The 26,770-nt window shown below is 44.9% G+C and overlaps 1 protein-coding gene across 2 annotated transcripts in view; it reads right to left on the bottom strand.

The window, feature by feature from the left end:
- The window catches only part of CDH4 (cadherin 4), a 1,524,317-nt gene that overhangs the window by 314,419 nt on the left and 1,183,128 nt on the right, over nucleotides 1-26,770 (bottom strand). For both annotated transcript variants that reach the window (XM_069243136.1, XM_069243137.1), the window contains exon 5: nucleotides 7,849-8,004. In XM_069243136.1, the coding sequence (XP_069099237.1) occupies nucleotides 7,849-8,004 (156 nt within the window). The remainder of the gene's footprint in view (nucleotides 1-7,848; nucleotides 8,005-26,770) is intronic.

Below are 26,770 nucleotides of genomic sequence, written 5' to 3'. Positions count from 1 at the left end.
TGTTTGTTCTACAGGTGCACCCCTATTTTTGGGGTGCACCAAGGGAGACCTTTTTCCCATTGCCATCCAGCGTTTGCATTTCCTAAATAGCAATTTCTTAATACGCAATCGCTATTTAGGAAATGCAAAACCGGTCCATTGACTCAAATGGCATTGGATTTCTTTATACTGATTTCCTAATAGCGATTCCTGCAAAGGAATCGCTATTAGGAAATCAGTATCTTTGTACATAGCATTTTGCTTTTCTTAAATAGCATTTTCTATGAATTCGGTATTTAAGAAATGCTAAATTGCATTTTCGTACATCTGCCCCTTAGAGTAGAAAGCTGAGTTTGTTGTTGATAAGAGAGCAGCAACAAGTCAACAAGTTCAGTGGAAGGAGATCGGGTAGTTCATTGTTCTGGAAGTTATGCTAAACGAGATTACTACTTGAGATATTTATGGATGGTGGCAATTTGGTGGTAATATACCACCACGCCAACTTTACTTTAATATACTCATATGTGGTACGACTGAGCACCCGGCTAACTGTGAAAGAAGATGTGATTTACAGAAAAGGTCAATTGCTTGGAAGAACATTTACTGGAACAGCTCACAATATTTAGGTCACTTAAATGGCGTGTTCAAAACCAAGAAGAGGCTTCCATTTCTCAGTTGAGTCTTATGAGAGTCAAGCTTCGGTCAACTGTCTCGGAAGAAGAGAAGCTTGTGTAATAAATGGACAGTAGATAAAACCAGAACCACTATGCTGTATAACCTTGATCCCAGTACCATGCTCTTATACCAATCTGTGATTTGTTGGTGGTGCACATAACCATGCATCACAATCAACATCATAAAAGTTCAGAAACACACCACCCACGCTAGTGACAAATGTTGATAGTGGACTTGGCCAATGACTGTACAAGTACAGTACAAAGGCATTTCGGATCAATATTCTTGTTCTGATTTTCATACCTAAGAAACAAAGAGAGTTTGACCATATGGGTCACTTCACCGGTATTGTACATACGCAGATGTAGGAGTATTCCCACCCACTACTACTTCCTTTAGCCTGACACATACAACTGGTCCGGAGACACGCTATGGGATCAGAACTGTACATCAATACAATTTACATTTTCAGGACCAAAATGGATGCGACTGTGCTGTCTGAGAGCACACTGAATCGAGCTCGACATAATGAACGACTCGCCGACCTCCTGATTAGTGAAGTTGTCTGAGCGAGAGTCACATCTTTTTCCCATTTCACAGTTCTTGGATCTGCATCTCGCGGCGGGAAGAGTGAGCTCTCCGCCTGTCAGTCGCAAAGCAGTCGCTCTCCATCTTCAATAGAGAGGCCTATTATGAGATGCCACTTCGTCTCACAGTGTGACGGGTACGCCGCTCGACATGCTATCAGTGGATGTCCAGGAGACACACTGTGCCTTACTAGACACCTAACCAATGATACTTCAGTAATTACCAAATGCCCTGTGTATTCATAGTATGAAGTTGTACGGTGTTGTATGATGTTGGAGTAATAATTATTGTGCAACTGAAGCAGTAAGTGGGATATAAAGGGGTCATCTTTGTGGACCTAAATGGCACAAAACAAAAGATGGTCACTGTCTCTACCCTCTCATTTTTCTTCAAGAATCCCAGAGAGGTTCAGATTTTGAATGACTTCCCTTTCCCCACCCACCCCTATGCACCCTCTTTCCGCTTATTACTAATTTGACCCTGATCTCACCTATGGGGTTACTTCCATTGTGTGTGCAATTTCCTGTTTGCTCCTAGAATAGGATTACGTGTTGAGCAGTGCCCAAAAACTAAGGGGCATATTTGTAGGGAAATGGCCAAGTCTTTTTGCCCTGTACCAATGTGAAAGGGCAGGAATGCATCCTATTTACAAAATACGGTGCATTATTGTTCTTTCCCGAGCACTAGCGCACAATTAGCTGCCTAGCGCCAACGCAGGCTCTCTTGCACCATGGTCTAAGGGTGCCTGCATTGCATGCACGATTGGATTTATGCAGCAAAGGGCACCCTACTGCATAAAAACAATCCCAAGAGGTGTTTTCCACTTTTAATGTGTGCTGCAGGACGCAGCACACATTGAAAGAGGAAATAAATAGGAGAAATAAATATATTTTTCCTCATTATGCCACCCCTGGGGAGATGTAAGGTTTTGGTGCTGCCCCAAATTTGTGTAAGTAAATCCGGGTGAGCGCCAAAATCCATGGGCAGCGACTTGCATTTCTTTGCCTTCACTCCATCACTATGAGGCTATGAAAGGCCACAGAAAGTGGCTTTGAGTGGCCACACAGATATGGTCCATAGGCTTGTTCCACCGGAGTACCACAAAAAGTGACGCAACTCTGGTAAATACGCTCCTAAATGCACAAACGGCGTTCTCCACACTATTCAATCCTCATGTTTTCCACATGTAACACGTGTCCAGGATCTTGTTAGCAAATAGCTTGAAATTCCAATTTGCACACCCTGGAACATGTTCCAGCGCGCACCTTTACAATTTGCAGGCTCTTCACACCTGTAACGTAAAACGGAATTAGGCCCATAACTGTAATCAGGGCCTATGTGCGGGACGTTTACTAATCCTATTAATCATAGGTGACAGAACTCTGTGTTTTACATTTCTGGAACATCATAAGTGACAAATATGCCTCTTACAAATCCAATATTTCAAAGTGACAAGCGTGCAGTCTGCACATCTGCTTTATCCACGGATATTCCATATAGTAGGATGTCTTTGAATATATTTTGGTAAAACTTTAAGCTTTCTGAACTGTTAAATATATTTTTACTCCTAACACAACTTTTGGACCGCTTTAGGTTTTTGTGTGGTTCCCTCTTCATGATCAGTTTCGTCTCCTGTTCTTGGAATTAAAAAAAAACAATTGCCAAATGTATTTAAAAACATACTGCTATCGTGAACTCAATTGTCCTAGTCTCTCCTTTGCTGCTAGGCTGATAATCAGTGGAGCCCATAGTAAGTTGCTATACTTAGGATTATGGTTCAGGTAGTGACTCTTTCAGACTGAATGTATTTAATACACGGGACAGCGTCTTGTCTAGCGGCCAGCTGAAGGGACCTGCATCTCGTAGGGGAGTAATGCATTTACTCCTCCAATCTGCTCCACTGGTGGAAATTCGTAATTTTGTTCTACCTGTCCAGATCAGATACCTTGATGGTGTGATAGAGCGGATGATGTTTTCTTACAAGGTTTCCTGGGTTGTTCCATTGGATAATGGTACATTATAGCTTTGTCCCTGACATCACTGAACATGGGTCCTGTCCCTAAGAACAGGTAGGTAGTTGGTTCGCCAACGTCTGGTCCACAGAGCTCCACATCCGTAGTCCACACACCTTGATGGATGTACTTGCTTACCTCTTCCATAAAATCTCTTGGATTGAGTACATTTGGATCTGAGGGCGGTAGGGGGCTCCAATCGTCTCTCCAGACACCTGGGGCCTCTGTCTCACTAGGAGTTGTATGGGGAGGCCTGGTTTAACTTTACATACTGCCTCCTGCTGGGAGCAAATTGAGGTCTGCGAGGGCTTGTGTTAGACTTGCTGTCTGGACCAGACTCCTTCGGAGGATTGTAATATTCATCTGTCAAAAATTGTGTAGCTAACGTAACAATAGACCTGCCACGTCATGATCAATGCCACGGTCTGGTCCACTCCCAAGCTCGCCTGCAAAAGTGTGAGAACCTTTATAGGCATGTACCACTGAAAGTTTGTTTCTTTAATTGAGGTTTTTTAATTTTTTATTTGTAGGGTTAGTTATAGTCTGTAACTGTATAGGATATGCAAGTTCTTCACTTTTGGTTGGTTCACCCTAATCAAAGCAACTGAAGAGGCTTTCCTGTCGATTGGAGCATCATTCACTGAGAGTTTTTCCTTCTGCAGAAGGATACTTGACTGAGACAATGCTCCCCTGTCAAACAAACTCTTATAAACTCAGTAAACTGTGGTCAGCAATGGTTGGCCATATCCAGGCTGTGAGAAGCCATGGGTCAGCATCGGGAAATCCTCAGCCGGCCCCTAAGGAAGAGGAGGATAATCATATAGTCTGAAAATCTGAAAGCAAACACATTTTCCTCAATTAATGGATCAAAGGGACGTATTAGTGTATTCAACAGATGTGATGAGACTGCGGTGACCCTTTCAGCTCCCACATAGGCTATTTTGGGTGACCGAATGCTGCTAGATGTAGCCTGTGGGGAACAACTGGATCCAGCTCATAGTGGGGCCTGACAGCCTCTTCCAATCATGCAGTCTTTCAAGTAGGCTCTTGGGGTCTTCGATGACATATCAAGCCGGATGGAGAAGAGGTGCTCTCTTATGCCCACACTCCAAGCTGAAGGTATGATACAGGTTCTGAGATGTTACAAGATCCTGCCAAGCCAAGATGTTCTTGAAATTAAATGTTCGAGATCAGGCAATATTTTCCAGGGATGTTGGGGTTTCCTGTAGTTTTTTTCAGTAGCTGGGTGTTTGTTGCAGGGTTTAACTGGTCGGCTATGGTGCATTGTTAGAGGTCTACCCTTGATTATTCAAGGTCAGCACTGGAGTCATAAAAACCATGGGAAGTTTGTAGTACAGCTGACATGAAGTAGTAACCCCTCTCCCAGAAGCTTATATCTGTGGTATTTTTACTCCATGCAAAGCGATGAAGAATCATTGAGAGTAAATGTGCTATAACATTGCATGTTTGCTGCACAACATTCGCTCGTGGATACCATGGCAACAATACACTAGAAGAAACATTTATCAAAGATACTTGTTATTTACCAGTTCTTTGTACATAACATTGTGTGGTGCGAACACGGATTAACCCTACATTTGCCATTTAAACTTAAATATTCAGAATCCCTTGGTGGATGTCTGACTTGTCATTCACGACTAATTTCTTCTTCCATGCCTTCCATGCACAAGTGTGCAGTGGAACTGTGGTGTGCAACACTTTGCAATCTGGGAAATGAGCACAGATTAAATAAATATTGAAGGGCATCCCTTGATACATTACGTTCAACGATTTTAGGGGCATATTTATGGCAAATTGGCGCAGCACAGCAAGTCACCTTCTCCAGATTCTTGGTGCCATTCAGAACCACGCAAAGTGGCTTTGCATGGCTCCAAAAATCGGACTTACGGTATGCGTCCATCTTGCACCACGTTGCGTGGTGCAAGAGCGACGCAAACCGGGTCATGAATTTGGCCCTAAATGTGTAACGTTACTCAGTGCTTGCATTGTGCATCTGTTTGTGGATGATAGGCGCTGGCACTCATTTTTTGGGACCAGGACATATTTTTCATTATTAGATTTTGATCCAGAGAAAGAAAGGAAGGCAGAAAACGAGCAAACGAGAAATATAGCATATCATTGACAAAGGGAGAAAACACATTTGTTGAGGTTTAATATAGAGATTGGAAGCGTTAGGTGGTGGAAGAAAGAGGCATGAGGTAGAATCAAGACTAGGCAGCCTTGGTATTCATGAGATAAAAAGACAAAAATGGTGAAAAAAGTGGCCAGAGGGAGAATCAAGGTGAGACAGCCTTCATATTTGCCAACCCCGGCATAGGGCTGTGCCAGTGACTCGTTTCTAAGAAAATCTTTCGTCCTTCTAATTTTTTCGTTAACACGGTAATGCCAGTGTTACTGTGTCTTTACGGTGAAAGGAATGAGCATGTTTTGAGGTGATATTATAGAATTACAGACCAATTCTGGGCCTCAAATTCCCTCAAACAGCCCCAGTGGACTGAGCTGAAAGTGTGTGCCTAAAATCAAGGAGAAGGCCTTTTACAAAGGGCATAGTCCTCAGCAGAAGCAGCTGCAATGCTGTCAGACTGTTCCATCCATCGAGGTCAGAATTTCCTAAATGGAACATTGAGAAACAGAAAGAGAAACCTTCCCACGTTGGCACAAAGGTCAGTACTGGCCATGCTCAGTCTTTGCTGTGCAAACCTCTTTGGTGTACCCAACATTCCAGTGATCTAGTTGAGATGCAGGGAGACTCTCTCATAAGGAGCCTTCCCAGGAACTCACCCTGCAGATGGGGTCATGCTCTTAGATGGAGGAATGTCTACGCACCCGAGAGGTGGGACCCCAGTGCTGATGGAGAGTGCTTCGCTGGTATTGATCCCACACCATGTTATACTGTTGGGGGGGTTTCATTCTGCTTCATCAGAGAATCATAGAAAGACGGCATTAACGTGTGTTCAAAACAAGAAGCAGTGGTGGACTTTTATACGCATTGGTAGTGCTTTTATACTTCTTTGTGGACCTACAGAAGTCGTGCAGCCATGGTGACAGGCTCTCAGAAGCATCCATTCCAGTGTAAAGCCTGTACCTCTGGTCTTACTGTAGAAGCATGGAATATTGACAGCAGGAAAGAGACACGTAAAACAGCATTAGGCAGGAATGACGACCGTAACACGCTGTGATGGTAGCATCATGCCCTGATGGTATTTGCACGGCATACGGTGGTAGCATGACATGATCTCAGTTACAGGGTGATAACATGGCATGATGGAGAATCTCAGTATTAAGACAGCAGTCTCAGATTACAGTATAACATGACAGTAGCGTGGCATGATGGTATTGGGGCAGCGTTATGGCTTGATAGGAGAATGACAATATGAAGGCAGTACCTTAGCATGATCACAGTAGCATAACATGATAACATATCATTGACAATGGTATTAAAATACCATGATGTCAGTAGCATGGTATGATAGTGGAAGACTGACATGATAGAACTAACATGATCCCCTAACCTGATGGCAGTAGTGTAGCATGATCGCAGAAGAACATTATAATCACCGTAGCAACATGGTCTGGGTGTGATAACATGACATGTTAGGAGAATCAAGAGACAGTGGCAGTTTATAAGCAGCATGGCATGGTCCCATGACATGAAGGCAGTAGTATGAAATGATAGCAAGTTGGCAGAGCCAGTAAAAGATGGCATTAACCGGACACTCTTAGTGAGTATCAGTTGTAATTTCTTGCCTCTCAAGAAGTCTGGGGAAGGTACATTATCTTTGGGTTAGATAAACTTGTCTTCTTCCTGCACCATTTGGGATTGCTGGTCGCTGGGAGTGGAGATAATGATGGGAAAGATTCTGTCTGGGAACAGAAGCCCAACCACCATGCAAGATTGTCATCTGTTCTCAAAAACGAGTAGTGGTACACTGAGGTTAAATGCTTATAAATATCACGGGTTCCCAGCTTCCGCTTCTGGAATAACCAGGTCCTCCATCACCAGGATTCTTTTGGTGGGTAAAACTTTGGGACCGGTGGTAGCCAAATGTAGTCTAATAACGATGGATGTGTAACATGGCTTGAACTCCTGGGCAAGTACATCAGGTGTAAGGAGAACAATTCAAGTCGAGTAAGACAATGTGAGTAGAAGAAAAAGAGATGTACGGTAAAGTTAAATATTTGACCCAGTCCCCAACCTGGGAGAAACCACACTCAATATACTGTAGATCCCGCGCATATACACTACTTTCTTTTTCCATTACAAGTTTCATATTTTCTCTTCTTGGTATAATGAATGTATGAATCATTATCTATTTTGTCACATTTTATTTTGTATAAAGTATTTTGCCTCTCCTTCATAGGCTGAGCAGGTCCTCTATACTTAAGAAATGTGGATAATCAATCAGTTTCCACACATATGTTGTGAAAACTCACATATTAAATGTCTCAATAACCTTCAGCCTGTGCCCTGAATCCTGAATCAAGATAGAATCTCAAGAAGTAAGCTGCTGTGTAGCATTGGAACCATATTCTCAAACCCAATTTTAACACCATGCGGTACACCAGCTCTTACATGGTAGGAGGACCTCTCTTCCCGGTCCAGGGGCCTCGTCACATACATCTTGCCATAGACTGGATCGATGTTGAAGACCTCCATCGGAGGCTGGTCCGCTCCCACACCTGTGATGCTGTATCGGATCTGTTTTTCCTTGTCCTTATCCGAACGGATCTAGAGAAAAGACACAAAAGAAAGACTAAGTGATTTAGAAGGGTAGACTACCTTTACGGCTGACGCAGCTCCCATGCAGCATGAGCAAATGACCAAGCAGGACTGAACATTGTAAGTTCGAAGACAGGAGGAGCTAAAACATATGAGATTGTACTGTCTCACACATCCACTAGTTCTTTGACCATATACTGCAAAAAAGCTTACGTACCAATTGACCGAACCTCTGAGTAGGATTTTGTTATACCAAAAAAATATAAAAACCCTCAAAGCAGGAGTGTCTCTGGTTTAGAGCTGACTTCCTCCTCTCTAAGAAACTACAATCACAAAACACACACCGAGATCCCCGCACAAATTGCAATATTTGTTGCTTGTGCTGAAGGTCCCACAGTTTGATATTATTGAAGGGGTGGGATAACTTGTTCTGTTTTAGTGAGTATGTGGCTGTGGATTCCACTAATCACTGAGTGGGGGGTCCCAGATTCCAATAAAGATTCGGTGGGAGTCCCCAGGTTCCAGTATTGATTAAGTGGCGGTCCACAGAAGTCAAAAGGTTAAGACCATCGACACATGGGGATGAACTTTAAAAACTATGGGGGTTATTAGAACTTTGGAGGAGGTGTTAATCCGTCCCAAAAGTGACAGTAAAGTGACGGATATACCACCAGCCGTATTACGAGTTCCATAGGATATAATGGACTCGTAATACGGCTGGTGGTATATCCGTCACTTTACCGTCACTTTTGGGACGGATTAACACCTCCTCCAAAGTTGTAATAACCCCCTATGTGCCTTCAGAGGGAAAACTATATCCCAGGACCTGGAATGAGACCTCTATATGTATCAAGACCACCTCCACTCTCCTTCAGTTTAGGAAAGAGCTGACGACAAACATCTTTAAAGAACAATATGATGTGATAAAGTAAATGGCGCACCCCTTTGCAGAATCCATCGGCCCCTCTTAGAACCACTCTCTGACCGTATGCCAGACTTCGATGCTCTGCAGTACCCTACAGAAGTGTATCAGTGGATGGAGAGAGTAAGTTCCTACTCTTTTTATCTCACAGGGCAAGGCCATATTCCCCTGGACCTGCAAATTTACCATGATCTGAAGGTCACCTTACAGTACAGCCCTTCATCTCTCTACCAGCGCCGGGCATTACTGCCAAGATAATAACTGGACTTGGGGCGTGAAGAACTCATGTCAGAGTTTTGTAGAAAATGGATATAAATGACTGGTACAAGCCTACGCAATATATAGTGTGAACGGAGAAACTTTAACACGGCTCCCTGATGGAGCTCAGCGAGCACCCGGTTGAAATGACAGTATGAATATCATTGTGGATTAATAAGGGTAGATCACTCATCCCCTACCGAAGAGAACAGCGGGGGTCCCAGCATGCCATTCCAGACAACATTTTTCCACATTAAGTGGCTTTGCTAGCATGACCAAAGTATTCAATAGCCAGACTACTAAAAACTTTGCAGAATTCATAGCTGGTGTTCTCCGATCGGAGCGATGCTGCTACCTACATAACCTGGCCAGAAGAGGGCTTACGCTATGGCCAGAGGACCATACCCGTTCACATGGAAAGAAAAAGTATTAGTATCGTTTCATCAAAATCTTGATGGCTTGATGGGTTCACAGGAATAGACATTATAATCTCTTTGATTCCAGTGACTTCAGATACCACAGTCAACATAAAACTAAATCTCACTGAAGCATATGACAGAAGATTGTAGGAATAGCAAAGGGGTCACAACTGCCTCCCACAGTAACTCTTAAATATTACACATGCCATTAGCTGCTGTATTTCTGTGGAGGTAGATGGTATTTACAAGCACTCACCAACTCTATACAGGCGATATTGTGCTGATAGATAGCACCCAATAGGTTCATAAAGTCAAACTGATGAAAACTAAGGCAATGATTTATAGCATAGGACAAATAGACCACCTAGGACATGGAATATTGCAGGTTCAGATATTCAAGTAGCCAACAATATGTTTACCTTGGTATCATACCACAGAATCAGCTAGATTCCGAACAACATATAGAAAATCAGTTCTCTAAGGCAACCTCTATGGAACCAATATGCTAAATCTGAGCCAGGGCCTCAAGATGAGGGCCACCGCTGCTTATTTTTGGGGCACCTGCACTTAATTTTACTCATCAGACATTCGGCCTGACAACTTTGGCAGATGTGAGACGCCATCAAACCGTGACGGATATCCCGTCGCCGTATTACAAGTTCCATTATATCCTATGGAATGTGTAAAACAGCGGGTAGGATATCCGTCACATTTGTGATGGAGTATCCCATCCGCCAAGGTCATAATCAGGCCTTGTGACACTGAAAAAAAGAGAGGAAACCACATAAGTGGGAATGAAAGAGGAAGAGAAAACAGTGACAAAGGGAGATAGCAGGGATGAAAAAGATCCTGCAAAAGGGCGATAAAGAGGCAGAGAGAATCTCTGGTCGAATGAAGAGTTTTAGATGTTTTATTTGACACACTGATATACAGTAGTGCCGACCATTTACTTCTGAGCAAAACTTTGAGCCCGGGCCCTAATTTGCTTAACAAATTAAACACCGGAGCAGGGTGTTAAACATTTTCATTAGGCCCAGGCAGAATTTTTAATTCACTCACAGAATTGGAAAAATATGGAGACTTTGCATTACATTTGCAAGTTCTGGCCAAGTACTGCCAAACATTGCGTGGTGGAATTTTTTTTACCCGTCCGAGCAATGCAATGACAACGGGAACAACACCAGGCTCCAAAATGAGAGTTGGCATTTCTGAGTGAGATTTGGTGTGCCCTAGCACAACTTCTGACACTAGGAGGACTGCAGGCAAGATTTCCAGCACATGAAGCCAAGGTCAGAGGGCTGCTTCTTGAGTAGATCTACTCGAGCAGCAGCAAAATAAACTTGAATGGCCGCACACTCTTGTGCTGTCCGTGCTGATTTTTCAAGGTGGAAGACACTACCAATGATAAATTGCAGCATGAGCAGTGCGAAGTGCATTTTTTCCACCCATTGACGGAACTCCAAGGAAGCTAGGGTCAGATGTACAAAGCATTGTTCCGGTCACAAATGGCCCATTGGGCTGGTTGCAACCTGAAAAATACTTTTTCCAGTGCACAAAAGCCTAATTAAAATTCGGGAACTTGTTACCGGATCACATTTTGCTTTTGCGATTCGGTATTTGGAAGGGGCATGTTTAGGGCGTCCCTTTCAAATATAGAGTTGGTATGGTATGTATTACTGTTTTGCGACCGAATTCCAGTCGCGAAACAGTAATACTTTGCCATCAGTTTCGAACTGGACAGCTGAAGAGCCTGAGAAAGCCATTTAGACATAGTATTCACTGTGCTGCAAAAGTAATGGCCATGCGATTGGTCGAAGTGTCAGCATCATTTTTCAGGAACTGGGTTTAACGTCCGTGCAGTGTCAATGTTAAAACCTAAGACGGTTTCGTTGATGCATCATTGGAAAGACATCTCCTTCGCACAGAGGTAGTGCCTGACCACGGTTCACAAGTGCCGCATCTCTTCAGTGAGTCTCTTATGTTTTGCACCTTGCATTGCAATAGTTTATTGCACGGGGCACTTGATGGATGAACTGAAATGTTAACTTTGCTTGTGAAAGCCTTCTAGTGGCAGGATACATGAAAAGAGGTGAAATTGCTAATGGAGACACGTTTTGATCGAGAATGCAAACACTGAAAAGGCAGAGAATAATACACCAAAAACAAGTGAAATTGTCAGCATCACAAAGATCACATTTTTCCCACGGATCCATGTGCAGAGCTTACGCATAGCATGACAACTTAATCAAGTGCTGGCATTTTAGCGACAGAACATTACATTCCTGGCCAGTAATTTTGCTTTTACGTTTAAATGTGTAGGTAAAAAAATCCTAGCAGGCCAAACTTACAGGACTTGATGTAGGAGCCTAATATGGCATAAGGACCTCTGCAGCTATGCATGTATGTAAATTGTGTGAGTCAGTAGTTTTCCCATCTATGCAATGTGTGTAGATAGGTGCCTGTACAATATATGCAATTTTAAATATGACAAATATCTTCCAAATATAATGTCGATCCTCAGTTTTCTGTCCTCAGATGCATTATATGAAATGTGGATCTATGATGATCACCTCTGTGAATAAATAAATGAGAAATGCCCTTTTCTACTTTCCAAAATCTGCAATGAGTCTAGCGTAACTTTTAATTTGCATTCTTGTACTGCAAGAATTTTTAAAAAAATACTTCAAGTCCCAGAATGCCCTGACAAACAGGACTGAACAAGGTGTGCAAGTGTGACGCTGAAGAATGTTAGACCTCTAACAACTACTTCACATCGACAGGTGCCCCCATTACATGTGCCCCAGTGACCTCTCCCTCTGGACCTTACTCAGGGTTCGTGCCGGGCATCATCTTTGGCCCTTACATGGCTAACTGTTTTGCGACTGGAATTTGGTCGCAAACAGTACTACTTACCATACCAATTCGCTATTTGAAAGGGACGCCCTAAACATGCCCCTTCTAAATACCGAATCGCAAAAGCAAAATGTGATTCAGTAACAAGTTCCCAAATTTTATTTTGGCTTTTGTACACTGGAAAAAGCATTTTTTAGGTTGCAAACGTTTTCCCTGATGCGACAGAAGAAATGCTCCCTTGTGCACAACCCTCGGTGTGTCCCTTTGGACAGTGTGCTGTGATCTCATGATGCACATCACTCCCGAGGTGCATCTTCTTGTGCTCTCCTGAGAAGATCAACAAATGTGTCCCTGTGGAGCATCACCCAGTGCTCCCCTCGGAGGCATCCCTAGGGTTCTCCGGCAGTGCTCGCGCCGTGCTCGCCGCATGCACGTCACCCAGTGCTCTCCTCAGTGGCATCGCTAGGGTTCTCCGGCAGTACTCGTGCCGTGCCCGCCGCATGCACGTCACCCAGTGCTCTCCTCAGTGGCATCGCTAGGGTTCCCTGGCAGTGCTTGTGCCGTGCTCGCCTCATCCACGTCACCCACTGCTCTCCTCGGCGGCATCGCTAGGGTTCTCTTGTAGTACTCACGCCGTGCTCGCCCCATGCACGTCACCCTGTGCTCTCCTCGCCGGCATTGCTAAGGGTCTCTTGCAGTACTCACACCGTGCTCGCCTCATGAACATCACCCTGCGCTCTCCTCAGCGGCATCGCTAGGGTTCTCTGGCAGTACTCATCCTGTGCTCCCCTCAGGCACGTCACCCAGTGCTCTCCTCGGAGGCATCGCTAGGGTTCTCTGGCAGTACTCACGCCATGCCCGCCTCATGCATGCCACCCAGTGCTCTCCTCGGAGGCATCCCTAGGGTTCTCCGGCAGTACTCGCACCGTGCTCGCCTCATGCACGTCACCCACTGCTCTCCTCGGCGGCATCGCTAGGGTTCTCCGGCAGTACTCCTGCCGTGCTCGCCTCATGCACGTCACCCACTGCTCTCCTCGGCGGCATCGCTAGGGTTCTCCGGCAGTACTTGTGCTGTGCTCACCTCATGCACGTCACCCACTACTCTCCTCGGCGGCATCGCTAGGGTTCTCCGGCAGTACTGACGCCGTGCTCGCCTCATGCACGTCACCCAGTGCTCTCCTCAGAGGCATCGCTAGGGTTCTCCGGCAGAACTCATCCTGTGCTCGCCTCATTACACATCACCCTGTGTTGCCTGCTGTACATCTCCCTGCACCTCTACTGTATGAAGCTATTTGTGTCTGTCGGTCTTTGTGCCTTAAAGGCTCCCTTACTTTGTAAACACAGGCAGTGCTTTAAATGGAAATACAGAAGTGCAGGTACGCACTCTTTAGAGTATCTGTTTGCTCCTGAGAAGTGCCAGTACTCTCCCATTCAATGTACTGCAGCAGTGCCAAGAAATGCAGGTACTCTACCTTTCAAATTAAACTAAAGTAAGTATTCAGTACCTGACAGTACCTGTTCATTTAAAGCACTGAACATAGGTGTATGTAGGTGTGTTGGTCAGCCGTGGTTGAAAGTAGGTCAAAATGGGAGGGGCGGGGTAAACAAAACAAAATAAAAAAAATTAAAAAACGTACCTTGAACCCGCTGCACCACTGCTCCCCGGGACTCCACTGGACTGCAGACTCCCAGGCACAGACTCCCAGCCGGCCCTGCGGCCAATCCTAATGCTGCTCTCATACATGAGAGCAGCATTACGATTGTCCTGAGCGCCCTGGCTTTGCGCTTTCAGGCAGACTGGGAGCCTGGGCCTGCTGTCTCCAAACTGGCAACACAGTGGCGGGTTGGAGAGAGCTCAGTGTGCATGTGTGTTTGGTCGTTCCAAGGCAGACAGCCAAACACACATGCGTACTGAGGGGAGTGCACACCACTCCCCCTGGCGCATATCATCCCCCATGGCCTGCCCCTTTAAAAATAAAATGATGATAAACATTGTTTATTATCATTTTATTTTTTTAAGTTTTGCAGCTTCTGCTGCCGGTGGGGAGGGGCGACGCTCCTCCGCCAAAGCGGACTGGCCGCTGCTGATGCTGGTCTGTGTGCCTGCTCTATGGGAGCATATGCGCTTTGCCAATGTTTCTTTAATCGTACAGCAGATTGTATGCGAAGAGAACCATGCTGAGAGAACTAAACAAGGTGAAGGACCCATTTCACAAGCAGCAAGGAAGAGACCGTGGGTGCCAACACGATCTGTACATCTATATATACATGCAGTGAATGAAATAGAGAGCCTTCATTTTCTCAGTGTTAAACTCCAGTGTACAGAGAAATCCTGCAGTGTAAATGCAGCCGCGAGGAGAGCGAGCCTGCACTACAGGTATTAAACGGTGCCCATAGCATGTTGAGGTGTGGTGGCAGGCGGAAGAAACTAGCAAGTACAGTAGTACTATTGATGCGATTCCCTTAGAATGCTGTCAAGAAAATGGCGGCAGGGCTCGGAAGTGCTGAAACGTGTTAAGGCCTGGTGACGGCAGCGAGGAGGGACTGACTTCCGCCTCGCTGGACACTCTCAGTCTACCTTGATCGTTCTCTTGAATGAGTCAAGTGGAAGTGACATTACATCTTTTCCCATCAAAATACAGCGGAGGCCGACACAAATTAAAAGCAGTGGGGTGGGTGGAGGGGACGCGTGGAGAGTGCGGATTGGGGGAAGCACGCTAGGGGATTTAATAATAAACAAAATACATAACACTTACCTGATGCTGCCGGCCACATCGTGCTCCTCTGCTTCCTGGTCCCAGGAGACCATGGGACAGTATCAGAGACTCTCTGTGCAATCCCTGCACTCCTCTCATGCTATTACGAAGCATGAGAGCAGCACAGGGATTGGCCTGAGCGGGCTGGTTTACCGCTTGCTCAGGCACAGAGAATCTGTGCTGTTTCTCCAACCCGGCTGTCAAATACAACTGTGATGGAGAAACCTAACTGCGTATGTCTGTTTGGACATGCGCACTTAAGTGCACATCACTACTCCACTAGTGGACTAAGGGATGGTATTGGAAGGTGTAGCCTGTGACTTCCAGGCATTGGAAGATAGTGGCATTGTAATGGCTGACATTGAAGTCCTAGGAATTGTGGAGTTTGCGCACAAAATTAGATACACTAGATGGAGTGGACAAAAAAGTGTGGCATTGAAGGATGGGACATTTTCATATGGGGGCATTCGACTGGTGTCTTTGGAAGTTGGTGGTGCAGCCCCTTTCAATATAAAGAAGGGGCTGCAAAAGTTGAGCCCTGGAAGGTTGAGGGCTCAGGAAATTAGGGCCATTGAGTGGATAGTGTGGGAGTTGTTCTAATGTTATCGTCTTACATGTAGCTAATCCTCCTTTTTTGCAGGTTAATTCAGGCCCAGGCAGCCTCAGCCCGCCGACTGCTACTGCATTAGTCAGAAATCTTTAGAATGTACAGTGGTTAAATATTCAAAATTGCTGTAAAGTGCAGCCCCCAACATCGGCTCATTACTTTTATGACTCATATTTAAAACCAGCTCTGGGGCCGTGCTCCTTGGATCACTAGTCACTGGGACATTTCTTAATTAGAACTTGTAAAGTTTGCATAGATATGCTGAATGGCAAATGATCTTTAAGGTCTCTGAGCATTAGGAACGTGGGAACAAATTGCATTAAATTGTCAAACCGCTGGTGCATCGACTCAACAACGGGTTTGAGCGAGGGAGGCGTGGCCATGTGTTCTCATTTTTTTCTGTGCAACCACTTTTAAGTCTATATGTAATGTATATAAAATTCAATAAAAAAGCATTGGGAAAGTTAAATGGGCTGCAGAACCCATATTCTTCAGAAACTGGGTTGTGTACCAGACGGGCACATTCTCATCCAGCATCAGCAGTGTGAAACTCTGACCAGCACTTGATTTGTAAATAAAAAATAAAGGTATCAAAGGTTTTTCTTAGGAGTCCGCTACTGGTGAAACCGAATGCAAGAGGTGCCAAATACCATGGCTGTTTACTCTTGATGCTGTCACGTCTCTTTCCTCCACCATCCTGCACTTCATGTCTCTTTATCTCACTCTTGCAGGTTATTTTTAGGTCTCCCCAACCAGACAGTGCAAGCTGTCTACAGAAAGACCTATTTTCAACCTACAATGGGCTTAGTGCCCAGCCATGACTTACAGTGGTCACTTTCATCTATCTGTTTTTATTAATTAGCATGTGTGGACTTTCCTTCTTCCTGTGTTGGACCTTTTCCTGGAGCATGGCCTCATTACCTGTGCCCTTCCACTGATTACTTTTCAAGCACTACTTTCTCCTTTTTAGTTAAGCACTATATGAGAGGGCACATGTTTTCCACCTGTCTCTCATCTACTTTTCTTTCCCGGCCACTACGCTCCGTGTCATATTGCAAAAAACACAGACACACTTCAAGTTGTTAAAAGGTCGATTTACTCTTTTGCTTATTACCTTAAAATACAGAGCTAAAGGTCATACTCATCCGTTATTTCACTCTCCCCATTTCTAATAATAAGCTTGTTTACAGTTTAAGGTCTGTATAATGAATAAATATTAAATGATGCATTGCTTTATTAAACATCAGTAACTTTGATAGAATGAATCCATTGTTCAATGACCAGCTCCTGCCCTGCGTAGATTAATATTATCATGATCAACAGTACAATTAGACATTAACAGATCAATAAAAGTTGTAATCGATACTTTTTGAAAGGAGAAGAGTATATATTCTGACTCCTCTGTAGAGCCACAGAACAATCTGCAGGACATAGTAGGGCTGATGAGGCCATCTCGGGCCCTTTGCACAAGGAGCCACAAATAACCCAAAGATTACGATTGGGCGAGCCAACACATTAACAGGGAGAGCGGAGACAATTGTTTGAATGAGATCTTGGAGCCTGTGACTGGCTGAGCCCTGAAAATATTTGCTATGTAAATCTTACAACAAACCACGTAAAGTATGATAAATTCTCTTAAAAAATTCAAAATAGTGTACTTCTTTAAGATGTGGCACTGAGAAAAACTTTAATAAAAGTTATATTTTTAGTATATCTGGTATTCTGAACTCACATATTTGAATGTGCTTTCATAAGTGATAGTGTAAAAAAAAAGAGCTTTGGTGAAATAAAATATTTGCCTAAGATCACACAATTTTAGCGGAGAAGGCGCGATTTATCCAGGTTTTCTGGTTTCTCTTTGTACAAATCAGCCAGTAAATAAGTATCTATTTGTCTTTCCTTAGGTTAAAGGCTTTGTTTTTACCTCTTAGTACATTGTTCTGCAGTCTTTAAATACAGTGCGAAATATACCCGAAGGCTCCGCCCTTTAACTGACCATCGGTTACATTACTTAAGGTCACATGTATTGTTTATATGCACAGGGATATTAAGTGAGCCCTGAATCATAGGATGTGAAGCGAACGCCTAGAATCCAAAATGGTTCCCCAGTCGGTAGCTCTGATTGTAATGCCACATCCTGGGAAGTCGCATGGAAGCTCAACTCGTTGCGGGCTCGAGGTTCCAACAGGACCTGAGCCAGAGCCGGGCTTCAGGCTCGAGCTTTCAGTAGCGTGGCCCCTCTATCAAAGCAGTGGTGTAACAAAGGCCCCTGCAGCACCACCTGTGCTGAAGGGCCCTGAGTTCTGGGGCCCCCTCAGCAGAGAACTCTGGCCTGAGAGCTCCTGTGTGACTCTGGATGGAGCGCTCAGTGTATAGTGCAGGCGGCCCCCCTCAAGTTTCGTTACGTCCCTGTATCAAAGCCTCAATACATCACTTCCCCTAACCACATTTGATAGTTCACAGACCCTAATAAAAGGAGCTCTGGTTCAGAAACTAAAATCTATCTGTTGCCCAAAAGCGCAAGTCAGCACCTTCCCTGTAAAAACATCGACCCTCCTGCCACCGGATTTAATGACTTCTTCCGTCCCATCTCTTTACCCCATTCCCTATGTTTTATTATTTTTTTTATTTCCTGAGAGGAGCAGTTCTCAATTTTACAAGCCAACTGGCTCCAGGGGTGTAGCTTCAGGCGGGGGGTTGGGGTGTTACACCCACCTAATAAATGTATTTTCTGTTCCACAGACCACGCCCGCAACCTCGGCTTCATCTTGGACCCCCTTCTCACCATGACCAAGCAAGTCAACGCCGTGTCCTCCGCCTGCTTCCTCACCCTCCGCATGCTCCGCAAGATCTTCCGCTGGATCCCCGCCGACACTAGAAAAACCGTGACCCACGCCCTCGTCACGAGCCGACTGGACTACGGCAACACCCTCTACGCTGGGACCAACGCCAAACTCCAAAATCGCCTGCAACGCATTCAAAACGCCTCGGCCCGCCTCATCCTCGACGTACCCCGCAGCAGCCACATCTCTGCACACCTGAGACACCTGCATTGGCTCCCAGTCAGCAAAAGGATCACCTTTCGACTTCTCACCCACGCACACAAAGCCCTCCACAACAAGGGACCGGAATACCTCAACCGACGCCTCAGCTTCTACGTCCCCACCCGCCTCCTCCGTTCCTCTGGCCTCGCGCTCGCTGCCGTCCCTCGCATCCGCCGCTCCACGGCGGGTGGGAGGTCTTTCTCCTTCCTGGCAGCCAAGACCTGGAAACTCCCTCCCCACCAGCCTCAGGACCGCCCAGGACCACTCCGCATTCTGGAGACTCCTAAAAACCTGGCTTTTCAAGCAGCAGTAACCCCCCCTTCCCCCTAGCACCTTGAGACCCGCTCGGGTGAGTAGCACGCTTTATAAATGTTAATGATTTGATTTGATTCAATAGTTGGGTACAGTGGCTTTCGGTCGGGTCTGGTGACGTGTCCGTCAGATTTCACAAGCCATTTTTCCACACACACAAAAACATGTACACAACCACTCCCTCTGTTTTGAAAGTCTTCACAAATGTTGGTTATTTTACCAAATATTGTATTTTCTCTCATTTAGTACCCCCACCAATCCGTATTCTCCTCCCTTTCCACTTCCCCTAAAGCCCCTCTCATGCGTCCTGCTTGTCTAAAATATATGTTAACAAAATATCCCAAAGGGATTGTTGGGAAATCTAAAACTCACCCCCACAACCTCCCAACAAATCTGAGTGACCAAGCTACGCCCCTGACTGGCTCCTTATTTTCTCGTGAGCTGCGTGCTCTTCTTCAGTGGGGAGGTGAGCTTGAAAGCAGTAGAGTTTATGTGTGGCCTTCGTGACCTTTGTTAGCTAAGCTTTTTTCCCAGCCGCTGAATAGAGGAATGTGTGGGCATCCAGCAGAGAGAGCACGTTAACAGGGCTTTGTGAAATCTGGCATGCATATGTACTTTTTCTGCAAAGCAACAACTTCATTGTGGAGGATGCATTGTTGGGAGGCAAGACATGTTCCCAGCCTGCATCTTTCACGAGGAAACACCCACGTTCACTTCTGTCCTCAGGTCTTTAATGATATTGTATCCAATGTGACAAAATGGCCTCAGTTTTAAGTTTATCCCAGGGGTTGGAGTCACAAGAGGGTGGCTGCCCTGCTGAGCAAGTGGAAGGTGTTACTCTCACAGGCACTGTAGCTAGGATAGGCTTGGGGGAAATGTTTATTTACCGGAGTAATCAAAGTAATTACACAATACCCTTGTGATGCAAAATTACCGAAATCACATCAGTTTGAATAATTAAGAGTAATTTGGGGCAAAAATCCTACAGCAGGAGCACAGGAGAAATTAAACTAAGAGAGAGCGAGCAGCTGCTGGAGACCACTTTTCATGTTGAGTACCATTTAGTGTTAGTTTCTTGGTGCAAAATGCATCCTTGGGCCCATTTTGGACGTGGGCACTAGAATAATAGCCCCCGTGGTGCAGAGGTGCCTGAGCTCTAGGGTGCCCCCTTCACTGTGCAATGGTTGGGGGCCCCTGGCCTGAGAGATCCTGACTGTGTGGGAGCAGAGGGGCCCCTCCATGTACTTTGCAAGGGGGGGCCCCCTCAAGTTTTGTTACGCCACTGGACATAGGTTTGAATTTTGCACTAAGAAAATAGCTCTAAATGCTGGATTACGCTTCTTACGCAAATATACATAATCACAATTAATTCTGCAGTAATTACGAGTAATTACACTGGAGAGAATTAAGCCAGTTATGCCCACCTCTACACTAAAAGTGGCGTAGCGGAAAACAAGCCCCCGTGCAAAATATGATGAAGGTACACTGTGTCTCCCATATCTCATGGATATTCATTGGTGTTGAGCTCAATGTGAGCCATATGAAGGACTGTGGACCCCTCCCCACCAGAAGTAGTGAGCCAGAGGGGCTGCAGGGACCTGTGTTACACCCCTGGCAGAGACACGTGTAGGGTAGAGGGATCTGATCCCTCCCATAGGCTAGCATACAACAGAACATTAGCTGGGAACCCCAGCTCCTGAGTAGCTAATGAACCTGCCGTTCTTCAGCCCTCAGCACAAGAAGTTTCTTACACAATTCGCAGGATGCCCATACTCGATGCCGGAAGCAGACATCCACATACAGGTATGTAGCGTAGCCAGAGTATCACAGGCCCTAGTGCAAGGGAAACCAATGGGATCCCTGCCTGCTGTTTGAACTGTAAAATTCAGCAATAATCAGGGCACTGGGCCCCAGTGCCACTGAACCTGCTGCACGGATGGAAGGTACGCCCCTGATACAGGTAAGAAAAAATACATAGGCATCAGGCTTCAGCAGCTGATCTAAATAGTAGTAAACAGAATCTGCTGAGGAGTTCTGATTGCTTTGGGATTTTATAATTTAATTTATAAATGTTCTGATCGAGGGTTTTAAGACCCCAGAGGTTTAACTAGGACATAACTGACTCACTCTGGTGACTTGTCAAGGACTGGATGCAGAGAAAGTAGACACTTGGCACCTTTCACATGTGCTATTCTGTGCAGACATCTCCTTGGCTATTAGGAGGAGTCACCCTTGGACAGGCAAGAAGGGGGGGGTAGTTGCAATAATATTAAATATGTAGCACAAAATAATAAAACATGCACCATAACCTATGTAAGCAGTTTTTAAGTGCTGAATTAAGAGGGTTAATTTTCACCCAATTTAATGGTATTTCATTAACCTACTAAGGAATAATGGAAAACTAAGTCTGAGTTTCCAGAACTATGACGCACAAATCACCATATGTTTCAGGACCGAGTGTTTAACTCAAAGAATCATTGTACAAGTTTAAAGACTGAGGGCCTGATTATGACCTTGATGGATGGGATCCTCCGTCACAAACATGAAGGATATCCCGCCCGCCGAATTACAAGTTCCATTACAGCCTATGGAACTTGTAAAACAGTGGGCGGGATATTCGGAGTATCCCATCCGCCAAGGTCGTAATCAGGCGATACTCCATCACGCGTGTGACGGAAATCCTGCCCACCGTATTACAAGTTCCATTACAGCCTATGGAACTTGTAAAACAGTGGACAGGATATTCGGAGTATCCCATCCGCCAAGGTCGTAATCAGGCGATACTCCATCACGCGTGTGACGGAAATCCTGCCCACCGTATTACAAGTTCCATTACAGCCTATGGAACTTGTAAAACAGTGGACGGGATATTCGGAGTATCCCATCCGCCAAGGTCGTAATCAGGCGATACTCCATCACGCGTGTGACGGAAATCCTGCCCACCGTATTACAAGTTCCATTACAGCCTATGGAACTTGTAAAACAGTGGACGGGATATTCGGAGTATCCCATCCGCCAAGGTCATTATCAGGCCCGGAATGTTTTTATACTTAATTCAGCTGACACCATTCACTAACAAGTGTATGAGTTGCCTGGCAGGCTACATGCAGCTGTAGCATGTACATAAGCCACTGAAATACTTTACTGTGGCTGCGACTTGTGATCCACTGTTTACATAAGAATATATGTAGTAAATGCGTTAACCCTCTGAGCTATCTTATATAGAATGCAGGTCAGTAGAATTAAACATCAATGCTAAGCCAGAAGATTACACTTATTGTTCTGCTCGGTAAGTGCATTAACCACCAGAGCTATTTCAACGGAGCTACACCCTGATTTCCATGGATACACACAGATGTCAGCATCAGTCGCCCTAACCTATGGAACTATCTTATCATGCAGTCAGTTGCGTGTGGCAGGCAGATAGGGATGCGATTGCACTAAAACTCCTCTACATTCTGCACTAAAACCTCTCTTTTAGTATGATCTGAAATAACGCAATGACCTTGAACATAATCAGAAGGGTGTACAGGGTACTCTATGTTCAAAGGTTTCGGGAGTTCTGTTGCTGTGATTTTAAGGCTGAATTTGCACGTGATCACAATTTGAAGAAGAAATTAGAAGAGAACATGATCCCTCAGTGAGACAACAGCCACTCACTCTTCTGTGTATCTCAGTGCACCCTTGTGAACCACACGCAAGTTTCCAGACAGGCCTTCACGGTAAGTGCTTTCCTAATGTCGAGCTGGCTAAAGTGCTCCTGTACCGACATCCACATTATGAAAAGTGTGCAGGGTAGAAAGTGTGAATACCACCAGCCTTTTGCAAAGTAGCTCTTCTGTCCCCCTATATGATTAAATGTGTCCTGTTTTAAAATGGTTTCACGACTTTCTGTTCTGATTTGTGCTGAGAAAGTTCAAAGGATGACACGAGATGTGAGCAGAGCCTCTAGCACAGTCATGCCCTGTGAGTGACCATCAGGTCTGAGGCAGTTCTTGTGTGTAGATGTCATGTCTTTAATTAAATGGGAAAACTGCATAACCAAAGGTGTCCTGGCCTACCCGAGGCACATTTTGTGGTTATTGTCAAGAAAAGTGCTCAGGTGCATTAAGGTGCCCTAGATAAGTAAGCTACATCCTACCGGCTCAGCCTTCGAGCGGCCAGGCCCGCAGGTATTAGCCTGTTAAAGGCAATGCTTAATTTGTGCTTGTTGTTTCCGGCACTTATTTTTGAGGGCCGGCACTATTTTTCTGCCCCAAGCATTTACTGTGAACAAAAGACACATACGGGAAAGACGGAGGAAGAGAAAAACGAAAAAGTCAGAATGGGAGAAAGCAGAAAGCTGCAAGAGTGAGCTGGAAGGGCAGGGAGTGGCTGTAAATGGATTAAAGAGGCACGAGATGGCTTCAGGATTACGCTGCCTCAGTATTCCGTATTCGCACATTTGATTGCAGCAGACACATGTTTAAGATTGAGGGCTTTGGGCATCCGCACGTTTTTATTTACAAATTAAGCACTGGTTAAAGGTAACAGCCACCTTTCTTCTTCCGAGTATTTGTGTGCGTGCTTTGAAACTCTTTGTGCAGGGCATGAAGAGAGATGCTGTGTGGGCACCCAAGCGAGCACCTTGATGAGAACACAGCTAAGCAATCTTGTATCTCTTGATTGGAAAAGAAGATTAATACTGGTATTTAACAAGCCACCAAACAGCCCCAGGCATCTAGAAGGAGACAGACACAGTATCTAGCTGAGGAGTCCAATAGAACTTCCAAGTGCTAGCACCACAAATCAGGGACAAAAAACAAAGCAAAGGTGCAATGAAATTGACTACAAATCAGGAAATGAATGTTTTGTGATGCACCCATCACTTGGAAATGCCTTCTTGAATATAATTCAAACAGGAACTGACATCAGAGGAAATACTCTACTTCATCTTGGATTGGGAACCTGAAATAACATCCTATGGACAGACTACCAACTAGAAAGGAGCACTTTATAAGGTTTATCCACATCCCTTTCCTGGAATTGATGGTGCTCAGTGGCAAATGGAGAAGAATCTTAAATTTGTCGTCCTTCACACAGCGTTCACTCCTACAGTGCCTCCCCCACCGTTTGTGTCAGGCACTACAGACAGCTGGTGAAATACCTCTTTGGGGGACAGGGAGCAGGAAGAAGCCAGGACAATCCAGGCTTAATGAATGCCAGCGAGACGTGGTGTCCTCCAATGCACTGCTGGGCAGTGCACAGAGCACCTCTTCCCCCGTTGAACACGTGTAGCACATGGTAAGCTCTCAGTACTGCTCTTTGCACAGGCAAAACATTATGAGGGAAGGTTTCACAATCAGTCCCAGCTTCACGAAACGCCAAATGCAGAGAAACCCTAATTTTACAACTAGACCACCATTACTTATTCAAACCATGGAAATATTTAAATGTTCCACCCCAAAAGCTCCCACACGGACATAAACACCCAATGACAGACAAAAACATATTGTATCAATGGACCAAGTAGCTTGGAAACCCACATGCTCTTAGGAAGGGAGATACAGGAAATCAACATAGAAACACAGCTACAGAGAGACAAGGGAACGGGGGGGATCAGCCCTACACATTCCACAAACTCACTGACACAAACACTTTAGAAAAAAAAATCTATTGTCAGTACATGGTACTGTAGGTAAGTATATATGCATGTACGTGTTAGTTTTAATTGTTCAATTACGTTTTTTATTTTTTTTCTAATTCTGTGTGTTGCAGCCCTGATGAAGCTTTCGAAAGAGCGAAACATGTTGGCTGTTTTTATATGAAGAAATAATGAATAATGAATATTTTTAACAACACTGGCTGAGAATACTTCTAAATATTGACTGTTGAGCTTTGTTTTACAAAAAGTCTGAAAGTGGATTTGACATAATCGTTGCCACTCTTTTATATTATAATGTTTAACATTAGTTTAACAACAGATTGTGCAACATATCAATCAAATGTATTTGGTTGACAAGTGGGCATGTGTTTCGGATGAATTACACAGGTACAGACTCCCTCTCAGGAAGAAATCACGATCATAATATATAAAATGTAGAAACTAATATAGTTTTGAATCTTCTGCAAGACTAACAACATCACATTTTTTTAACTCTTTCAAAAGGTATCTGAAAAGGTCACTGCACTGGCTGCCATGTCACTCATATAAACCACCCCTCCAAAACAATTATCAAGACTGAATATTGTGGTACAAGAACCTCGTGGACAAAATATTAAAGACCAAAATATCTAAAGGTAAGAAGGTAAATGCATACAGAGGCAGTATAGATTTGCTATTTCTAACTCCATATTTATGTAGCATATATATATATATATATATATATAGAGAGAGAGAGAGAGAGAGAGAGAGAGAGAGGGGGGGGGAGACCGAGAGAGAGAGAATCAAGGTACATATATATAGAGGTAGGTATAGAAAATCTATACTTTCTTGCCTTTTGATATTTTGGATTCGATGTTTTGTCCACAATATTTGCCTACATCCATATCATGGCTTCCATATTCAGCGTGCACATCCTACACAAGGAACTAGCCCTGGTAGTGGTGAACTGAAAGCACACCTTATAATTCGGTAATAGTCCTCACCATCCCTGACAGTGCCTGTTACATCATCGTGTCCTGATTACTTTGCTGATGATAATACCATGATGCTTCATACACTCGCCTTCTAAACATGGGTCTTGAATCTGCAGTGACCTTGTGACAACAGTGGGCGCTGTGCTCTGCATAAAGCGCCCTGCTGCCCTACATGTGATGCGCCTTGAATGAACGTAGAAGTTGAGATATTAATGGACGCCTCACCTCTCGGATGATGGGTCAGCCAGGACTGTCAACTAGGGAGGTGGGAGGGATGTTTAGTGCTAGTTCAGTTTGTGTCAGATAGGAAGGGAACCTTAAGTGATCTTCAGACAGACAAGCTTGGGCTTTGAGAGACTGGTCAGAAGTCGGACTGTAGAGGGACAGAAAGTCCCCAAGGTGTTAGGACAGGTATTTGTACGATGGGGAAAACGGTTCTGTAGTTTCAGCGTGGCAAAGAAGTACCCGGTTCGGGTGAATAAAAGATGCTGGTTCATGATTAGGAGCACTGACACGTCATGATGGATCAGATCTGGTAGACCCGAGGTGGTGGGCACTTATGGGACGGTGACGGGGTTGTTTCGTGCATTTTCTGTCTATATTATCCTCGCATACATAAGTCCAGGAAGCCAGGTAGCGCCAATGTTTGTGAGCACGGACCTGTTGCATTAAGTTACATCCTTATACACAGCAGTCTCCTCTGTTGCTGATTGTGTCGCTGCGCCCAGTGCAACATCCCTGCGCTCTCTCCTCTACGCTCAAAGTGGTTGTGTTCTGAAAAGGCAGACAAGTCCAGAGAATGAAAAACACTGGGCTGCGCGCAGGAGCCAGGGCGGTAATGCCTGTCACAGGCCTCCTGAGAGCTCTTGGCCTAAGTGCTGTCCTCGTGACAAGCAGGCACTCTTTTCTTCTGACCTGACACGAGCCCAGTCATCTAATTCACATGCTGCACACCGCCGGCAGGCGCGGTGAGCACGCGCAAGGGT

This window comes from Pleurodeles waltl, chromosome 7 (assembly GCF_031143425.1).
Source record: "Pleurodeles waltl isolate 20211129_DDA chromosome 7, aPleWal1.hap1.20221129, whole genome shotgun sequence".
NCBI classification, from domain to species: domain Eukaryota; kingdom Metazoa; phylum Chordata; class Amphibia; order Caudata; family Salamandridae; genus Pleurodeles; species Pleurodeles waltl.
This window is presented reverse-complemented; position numbering and strand designations above follow the sequence as displayed.